Source organism: Poromitra crassiceps, assembly GCF_964638095.1.
Source record: "Poromitra crassiceps genome assembly, chromosome: 11".
NCBI lineage: Eukaryota > Metazoa > Chordata > Actinopteri > Beryciformes > Melamphaidae > Poromitra > Poromitra crassiceps.
In genome coordinates, this window is record NC_139643.1 from 17,229,561 (window position 1) to 17,239,214 (window position 9,654).

Consider the following 9,654-nt stretch of genomic DNA (forward strand, 5'->3'; position numbering starts at 1 on the left):
ACTCAAGACCCACCCTACTCTGCCTCTGATTTGTGGTTGAGTTTGTTCTGAGGGTAAGCCAATCAGAGGTAGAGTAGAAGTGACATGTCACATTTCTTTCCTCCACAGTTTAAACCTGTGTCAATGGTAAGAATGTGTCAATTTGAGAATAAAATGACATAAAATTAAAGAAAAAAGTATTTTATGTATTTAAAATACACAAAATACAAGGTCTGAAAGTATCTTGATACAAATTACATCTTATTTTTCTCGGTCCAGCCAAATACAAATTACAAAATACACAAATGTATTTGAAATACGTATTTGAAATAGGCCTACATGTATTTAAAATACTGCCCATCTCTGCTATTGGTCTTACACTTTCTGTAGGCCTAATAAAAGCAAAAATCTTATCAGATGGGTCCCCTGGTCTAATTTGTGTCAGTTCAGAATCAGAGGTCCTTGATCTGAAAAAGTTTGAGAACCACTGTGTAATTTAATAATGTAATGTAATCTGATGTAGGCTAATGTAATCTGTAATCTGATGCAATGTAATGTAATGTAGCCTAATGTGATGTTACTCCCAGCCAGCCAGGCAGTCCCAGCTACTGCTCTGTCTGATAAAACGACAAACTACTTCGATGTATTCTGCCTAGCAACCTGCCCTGAATTATTTTATTGGATGTTCCGTCAGTAGAGAAGTAGGGAAGTAGGCTACAGTAGGCTAGGACGCGAAGACGCAACAAACACGACCTGACTGGACTCTGCTAAAGTGTCGTGTTTTGAACGGACCATCTTGTGACTTGTAAACCAACATCACAGCGCTGTGTGGCCATGGACCCGCGGACACCCCGGGCCTGGTTCTGTTTGTGTCTGATGCAGCTGTGGCTCGGTTCCGACCCGGCGGGAGGAGGTGAGTTGACAGTGTTTAGTCAGACATTAAGAGGAAGTGAAAAACGTGGCGCAGCAGTTTATTCGTTTGTTTCCTTGTATTAATGTGTTATGTGCCAGTGAAATGGCGTTTTGGAGTAACTTATAATGGAACGTTATAATGGAAACTTTGGCCAGGTGGAGGTGTGGAGGACGGAGGCTGTTTACAGAAGCTAAAGTTGCCTCCCTGTCTGAGGGGGGCTTTGTTTTTTTAGGCCTGTCAGTTTAGGGAGACAAAGTCACACCCACCTCCGGTTTAGGTTTACGCACCAAGAGATTTCATCGGCCATTTATTTTCCCATAGCCTAATATGACATTTCGTAAAATGCTTATAAAATAGTTTTACTTTGTGAAACCAAGCGATTCAGCTATATTTAGAATCAAGAGAGACCATAGAACATTTCCCCTCAGACAAAAAACAATCAAAAATAATAATAGGCTAATGGAAAAAAAACGTTTTTTTTTTAAAATAGACCTAATCCACGGTTTATTTACGTTTTGGTCCAAGAGTGAAATGTTCCATGGTCTCTCCTGTTTGTAAATATAGCTGAATCGTGTGGGTTGACTAAGTAGTTTATACTATTTTTATTTTTACTACAAGATGTCTATGGGAAAATAAATGGCCGAAGAAATGTCTCGGTGTGTAAACTGGAAGTGGGCGTGCATTTGGTATATTTCGTCTTCAACTTTTTCAGACTGTTGACAGGATACTTAATTTAGTTTATTTTCTCAGTATGAGAGTAGCCTATAGTCTGTTTTTGTCACAAATTGAATATAACTGTCTAGTTATCCAACTATCTGACGATAAAATGCAGCCAGGGTGTGTAGTGGTAACGCACTTTATAAACGTCTCGTCTGGTTTCCACTGGCAGTCAGAGGACTGACATCATGAACGTAGTTTAATGTTTTGAATAATCCAAATTTACGTTAATTATTGAAAATCAGGTTTATAATTGTCACTGTCAGTAATCTTGAGTTTTTGTTTTCTTAACTAGCTGGCATGAATTATTTTATTGGTGTGAGTTCAGTTGCTGCTGGTAGGCTATATCTATTATGATCCTGCTTTACATTGAACTTGGTGTTGGCCATAAAAAAAAATCCCCTTCTATCAGGAAGTCGCGCTAGTGGTGCGTTCAAGTGATCCTTTTCTGTTTGTAAACTTGTGGGCCATGAAAGCCCAGAGATCAAACAGTTCAACAACAGATTTTACAAATAGTCCTACTTCAATCACAAATGGACGAGCTAATCAGTTTCTCTTGGTTGTTCTAAAATGATTACAAAGCATAAAAGACTACACATCACCCATGTGTAGTCTTTTATCTCACTCACTTCACTAGTGCCTCTTTTCTTGGTGAAGGTCTGTCCAGTTATAAGTAGGCTACAAAATAAACATATAATATGGAATTAAAAACATACAATAACAACATAACTAATCACACTCACACCCAACACCCACCCATTTTAACAATAGGCTTTAATAATAAGCACAGTTGGTCATTGTATCCATGTTATTTCTATCCATTTGTATAGTTTCAGTAGCTGTGTTAAATCAAAATAGAGACATTTTCATGTCTCTAATGTGTTGGTTAAATTGCTAATAGGCTACATGGAATTCCAAGCAGCACCAAAACGGTCCTAGAAGTCTGTAATTCAGCTTTTCTAAAAACATATTATGGTAGCCTATGTGAGTCGATGTGCTCGGATTTACGAGCAGCACCTGAATGCGTCGTAATTACTTGCTGCGGGGCGAAGTCGAGGCAGCAGAGAGAAGCGGAGCGGAGAGAGACGGACCTGATCTGCGCTAAAATACCGACTTTCACAACATGAATGTAGTCTGATCTGTGCTCAACATGGATTTCATCTCATATTTGGTCCTGTTTGGGACAATGCTGACTGTAAACAGCGGTAAGTTAAGAGTTTCATGCGTTTCACGTAAGTGAAAGTAAAAATGGACAGCTGTGGCGTCTTTTGAAATTTGTATTTCGTTTGATATTTTGAGTTCAAATTGTCAAATGGGAAATTTAAAACATGTTTTTATCCGTTTAAAAAATGTATCCCATACCGAGAGAGAGGAAAAACACAATTCCGGTTCACACATCCTTAGAAATATGATATGACAAATATGATTACAAATGGTGGTGGGGGGGGGGGGCGCAAAAGGAACAAGTGCGTGTGTGTGCGCGCATTTGCGTGTACACACACACACACACACACACACACACACACACACACACACACACACACACACACACACACACACACACACACACACACACACACACACAGCTTAGCTGTGGTACCAGAAGAGACCCTATCAAAATAAGGGGATATTTATTTATTTATTTATTTATTTATTTATTTATTTATTCATATATTTACGTATCTATCTATCTATCTATCTATCTATCTATCTATCTATCTATCTATCTATCTATCTGTTCATGTTTTTCATAAATTATATGTCTTAAAACACCTTAAGAAATCACATGAAGAGTAAGAAAAGGTACTTATAAAACAATTCTGCATCCTGCGGTGTATTTTGGTGTAATTAGGCTGTAAGTGTAATGACAGTCAGGTGGACACTTTCAGAAAAGTCAGCATGTTCTGTGCCAGTAAGCAAGATAAGACTATACTGCCAGATGTTATGTGATGATTGGCATAATAACATGATCTCCTCTCCTGTACAGAGAGAGAGAGAGAGAGAGACAGAGAGGGAGGGACAGAGAGAGAGGGAGGGACAGAGAGAGAGGGAGGGGGAGGGAGGGAGAGAGAGAGAGAGAGAGACAGAGAGGGAGAGAGAGAGGGAGGGAGGGACGAGGGAGAGAGAGAGATGGGGGGTGGGGTTGTGGTTGGATTTAGCTGTTGACAGCTTTGGGCCGGCCTGTGAAGCTGTCATGTGACTGTGGAGTGATAAAGGCGTCAGAACACAACACATCACAAACCAATCAAAAAAATAAAAAACAAAAGTCTCAAAAACATTTAAAAAAAAGTGAGTCTACAAGACAAAACAGAATGCACAAACACATGTATAAGTTACAATTAGTACATCTGTCACAAACTCACTACACATATTTACAATAACATGACAACTACAGTGTAAGACAACTCACATCTCAGTTTCTTTACAGAGCTCCCAGGTTGGGGTACTGGATGAGTGTATTTAATAATTCGCAGTTCAGTCTAGATGAAATAAAACACAATTAGAACTCTCTCACACTTTGTTTCTTTAGCTGCAATATTACATTAACATTTGTGCAATTGAAGAAAAACACCATGAATGACGACATCAAAGTAACCAAAATAGCTGTACATGTGTTTACCTGTACATGTGTTTACCTTGTTCACTACTTTTGGTCCGTCACTGTAGCTCGCACCATTCACAAGCAACTGTCACCGAAATCAGCCTAAAACCAATCTGCCATTAATGTGAGAGCTAATGGGGGCATGGTGGCTCAGTGTTAGAGCTGTCGCCTCACAGCTAGAAGGTCCTGGGTTCGATTCTCACCTGGGACGCTGTGAGCGCTGAAGGAATGCGTGCCCGTCCGCATGTCCTCGAGTGCCCACCGCCCGGGTGGGCTCGTCAAAAGGGCCTTTCTGTGTGGAGTGTGCATGTTCTCCCCGTGCCCCCTGGGGGTTTCCTTCATATAGGAACCCCCTTCACCAAAACATGCAATATCCTGGTTGCTGATGTGGTGCCTCCTCTGGTCGTTAGGGGCGCCTGTTCGGAGGGAGGGGAACTCACCTGAAGCTTCCCGTCAGGTGAAAAGAAGCGGCTGGCTAACTGCCCATGTCTCGGAGGAAGCATGGAGCCAGTTTCGACAGAGAGTGGAGCAGCAACCAGGATAAATAAATTAAATTAGCACTAATGGGGGATAGAAATGGGATAAAAAAAATCAGGGGGCGGGGGGGGGGGGGGTGTGAGGACTAATATCACCTTCCACTGTTGTACAACAACATAAGAACAAGATTTGACAGATAATAAACATATTTAAGGGTAGATTGTAGGTTAGGTTGTTGCTGACTGACTAAACTATAATTTCACACTGAAATAAATAAGAACAGTAACAATCAGGATAACAAAATAAATAAATAAGAACAGTAACAATCAGGATAACAAAATAAATAAATAAATAAGAATGGAATTAACACCTTGACTGCCAACGACGAGTGTAGTCGTCAAACACAATCCAGCTGTTCACTGCCAGCGACGAGTTGACTCGTCAAAAAAAATCGATTTTTTTTTTTGACGGTGGGATGTGCATCTAAGCCTTTTACATCTCTTATATAGGTATTGGACGTGTACAACGTGTACAACCCATTCCACCGACCCACTAAGTGGTGACAGTGCTTTCCTGACTAGAGGAAGGCAAGCAAAAAGCAGTGTGACTGAAGCCATTCTCATGAAGGTGGATTGGCGAAGGCGCTTTCGTTTTCGCGCTGATTGCTGGTGGTGCGGGATTGCAGATTTGCATAGTGGATTGCGGGTGGGACACACTTTGAAACACGCAGCATAAATATGACCAGAATCGCAAAAGCTTCATCAAAGCCCTCAACCAAAACTCCAAGAAGCGAGCGAGTCCAACCAGACTTCCTCAAAGAGCGGCCGCACAGACAGGCTCACACCCGCACAGCAGCAGCAAAGCAATGAGACTGGTGACAAGCGGGGACTGCCCCCTAGTCCGACACCAAATTGGAAACAAATCCCATTCTAAAAGGCTTTTAGAATGGGATTTTCAACCCATTCTTTTTTGTTTCTTTTTCGCTATAATTTAGAGTAATTTAATTTCTATTCAGAAATTTATTTGAGAGGTCGAGAGTATGAGAAAGTGCATTTGCAAAGGTAGGAAAGTGCTTGTGACATGGCGCTGCAGCCAAGAAGAACGCCCACGGAGGGAGGAGTTGAGCAGAGGGAAGTTTACTGCTGTTATGGAGGAAATTACTGTTCAAAACTATTGTTTAGGTCTTACTGATGCCAAAAATGAATGGTTAAAGTGACTGTTCTATCGAATTTCACAAAAAGCCGTTTATCTCTAAATATTTTTTCTGATGCTGAAACCATGCTGTATTCAACTGCTAATGCTTACATAACTACTAACTCTACAAACTAACTCTTTTAGACAGAGAAAGCACACATTCTATTAGTTCTTTTTAGATGATTGGTGTTCACGAAGTCGTAACAGAAGAGAAACCTCGGCTCTTGTAAAATGAGCCTAGAATCCTCAAAAAAAAAACTGGCAGAAGCTATCTACAGCAAAAAAAAACGGCTGGCAGTCAATGTGTTAAAAGCAGAGGCAAACACATGTCAAAACAAAAGAAGGTCAAAGCAGTGGATCAGGTATAGGATCCAGGCTAAACAGTGGGTTTTAAGAAGGGACTTGAAGGCCTCTTGAGTTTACCTCTGTGTATCTACCGCCCCCTGCTGTCTGTGTTCACAACTGGCAATCAAAACATCAAAACACACTTGTGTTGTGTGTTTACATGGCTTTTTCCTGTTAAAGCAGCTAAAGCATTTGAAACGTGCACTTTACCGCACAGCTAATTGTTGCATTTAATGGAAACTATTTTCACTGTTACTGTGCACTCTTACATAATAATTGGTGGCAGTGAAGACGCAAAACTAAACCATTGAAACTAAAAGTCTGTGATCATCTTCACTTTCAGTTCTGGCAGAATGGAACAACTTCTGACTGGATTAGAAGTAATGATTGTGGTCTTGTAAAGACTTGTGGGGGGGAAATATGACACACAAAGTTAAAATGATGGATAATGTAGGCTATTTTATAAAACAACGGTGGCATCTGACTTTTGGCAAATGCATCACTGGGTGTGGTGTTTTCATGGGCATTAATGGAGATATAATATTTTTTACTGTGATATTATCTTTTAACGACACAACTGCTGTTGATTCATTCAATTAATGTGATTCATGTCAAGTGTATTTACTGTAGAAACAGGATATTGGGGCGGGACATAACATGGTGATGATGAGGGATCAATCAAAAGTGTCAACCAATGGGAGATCAGTCAGGGAGAGAGAGGTCGTTATTTGGTGGAACGGGCGGATTTATTTCTGGAATTTGTATTTGCGCTTCTTGGTACAGCATGATGTCATCAATAACAATACTCTGTTTTCCAGGAAGTAAAAGTAATGACATGTAAACATAGAAGAAACTACTTTTCTTTGTCATCTTCTTGGCATAAATTGTTGGCAAGAGTCAAAACTAAGTTCTATCCTTCAAATAAATGCTTCATTCATTCCCAGTGTTTTTCCATAGATATTAATGATTCTGTCTGTCTGTCTGTCCTTTCTGTCTGTCTGTCTCTGTCTGTCTGTCTGTCTCTGTCTGTCTGTCTGTCTCTGTGACTCTCAGAGAAACACTCCCTCACCTACATCTACACGGCCTTCTCCAAGGACGTCCAGCTCCCTGGCATCCACCAGTTCACGGCCATGGGTATGCTGGACGACCGGATGATTGACTACTATGACAGCACGAGCCAGAAGAAGGTTCCCAAACAGGACTGGATGAAGGAGAGGCTGGGTGCAGACTACTGGGATAAAGGCACACGGTCCCGCCAGAGCAAAGAGCAGTGGTTTAAAGTCAACATCGACATCCTGAAGGCACGCATGATGCAGAATGACACGGGTATGATATGTGAAGTCTGTCTGTCTGTCTGTCTCTCTGTCTGTCTGTCTGTCTGTCTGTCTCTCTGTCTGTCTGTCTGTCTGTCTGTCTGTCTGTCTCTCTGTCTGTCTGTCTCTCTGTCTGTCTGTCTCTCTGTCTGTCTGTCTGTCTGTCTGTCTGTCTGTCTGCCTCTCTGTCTGTCTGTCTCTCTGTCTGTCTGTCTGTCTGTCTGTCTGTCTGCCTGTCTGCCTGTCTGTATGTCTGCCTCTCTGTCCGTCTGTCTGTCTGCCTGTCTGTCTGTCTGTCTGTCTGCCTGTCTGTCTGTCTGTCTGTCTGTCTGTCTGTCTGTCTGTCTGCCTGTCTGTCTGTCTGTCTGTCTGCCTGTCTGTCTGTCTGTTGAAGGAGAACATGCTGAGGTACAGACCCAGAATAAGACCACATAGGGTTTCCTGCCTGTCTACCTGCACATGCTTTTGTTGATTTCCTTTTCTCTCTTTCTGCACATGATCTCACACAGATCCGAAAACTCTAAACAGTTTTGCAGACATTAATTTAGTTTGACAGTTATTGAGAGATGATTTGGACCTGTGATGTCATGCACAAATGACATCATGCGCAAATGACATCACTGGTCCACACCGTATGCTCTCTGGGATACTGAATGGTTATACTGTATGTGCACCTCTAAAACATCCAAAACATTATTGATAAGGAACACGTGGGTGGCGATTTGTCTTTCTTTTCTTGTGGCAGGCCAATTGTGTGTTCTTTTGCATCTATATTAAATGAAGATATTGTTTGTTTGTTTTTTTGCCTCATGCTTATTTGCACAGATATTCACATTTCTTGTGGGCTGAGAAATGTGTGTGACTCCTTTAACTTCAGTGCTCTTTGATGCCCGATGGTGTCATGTTTCTGTTTCGTGATGTCATGCAGTAGCAGTGTGAGCTGTGATTGGTCTACTTTTGTGGGGAGGGACAGACAGGCACACAGACAGACAGACATACAGATAAACCCTGTTCTAGACAGCTCAGCTACAGCCTGTGGCCATGCCATAAAAAGGTTAAAAAGGTTGCATAATGTAGCTGTAAATGCCACCAGAAGCCCTCTAGTGGCCGATCTACACCATAGCTCATACTCAGCTTGAGCTGTACATGGTTCTACTCTGTTAAAGGGGCTTTTATTCTGCCCCTAAGTCCACAATGACTTTCTGGTAAACAAAGATTTAAATATTCAGGTTTTCTGACCACTCCCACTGTGTAACTACAGTATCTATCCATCTACAGCTATCCATTCATCCAACCCCTCATTATCAGCTGTTGATTAGTTTGATTGGTCAGTGTTTGTTTACCTCTGAAATTACCAATCTGTCTGATTTCAGACACCCATGTTCTTCAGTGGAGGCACGGCTGTGTGGTCGACACCCAGCCTGACGGCTCCAGCAAGTTCACCCGCGGCATGGACATGTACAATTACGACGGAAATGACTTCCTGTCCTTTGATGACACCAACTCACGCTGGATTGCCCCGGATAACTATGGCCTACCGACCAAGAGGAAGTGGGATGAGGTCCGCGTCCTGAACGAGTACACCAAAGGCTACCTGGAGAAAGAGTGTGTCGAATGGCTCCACAAGTTCCAGAAATATAGTGTTGTTCAGCTCAAAAATGCCAGTATGTATAATGACAATCTGTATTTCTATCTATCTATCTATCTATCTATCTATCTATCTATCTATCTATCTATCTATCTATCTATCTATCTATCTATCTATTTTTTTATTTTTTTATTTTGATTTATGTTAAGCTTCTTTAGGTTTAGATTCATTGATAGTATATTTGGTAGTGTAGCTGGAAAGTGTGAAAAATGAATTTGATCATTTCCAGGTCTTGAAATGTCTGCTAAAGTATGAACTGTTTTGTTGCTCAGACCCCAAACACATAAGACTAGCCATTTGATATATTTGTAAAGATACTGTCATTATTTGTTTAAATTCTAATATTTGTAGGGGAAGAGTAAGTCTCAGTTATTGGCCACAATGTCCAGCCACGATCAGCAATCCATAATCTAATCCAGTCAAGAAAGTTTGTAGTCAGAGTTTTTGCTTTCGCTAATGGTAGTAT

At 41.2% G+C, this 9,654-nt stretch overlaps 1 protein-coding gene across 15 annotated transcripts in view; it reads left to right on the forward strand.

Moving 5' to 3' along the window:
• The first annotated feature begins 710 nt into the window (after nt 1-710).
• The window catches only part of LOC310785519 (class I histocompatibility antigen, F10 alpha chain-like), a 370,829-nt gene continuing 361,885 nt past the window's right edge, over nt 711-9,654 (forward strand). For 14 of the 15 annotated variants that reach the window (XM_083646627.1, XM_083646622.1, XM_083646625.1 and 11 more), the window contains exons 1-3: nt 711-892; nt 7,281-7,553; nt 8,914-9,204. In XM_083646627.1, the coding sequence (XP_083502753.1) occupies nt 814-892; nt 7,281-7,553; nt 8,914-9,204 (643 nt within the window). In that variant the 5' untranslated portion in view covers nt 711-813. Of the gene's footprint in view, nt 893-2,659; nt 2,815-7,280; nt 7,554-8,913; nt 9,205-9,654 lie in introns of those variants that run through there. The other variant, XM_083646626.1, reaches the window with a different exon arrangement.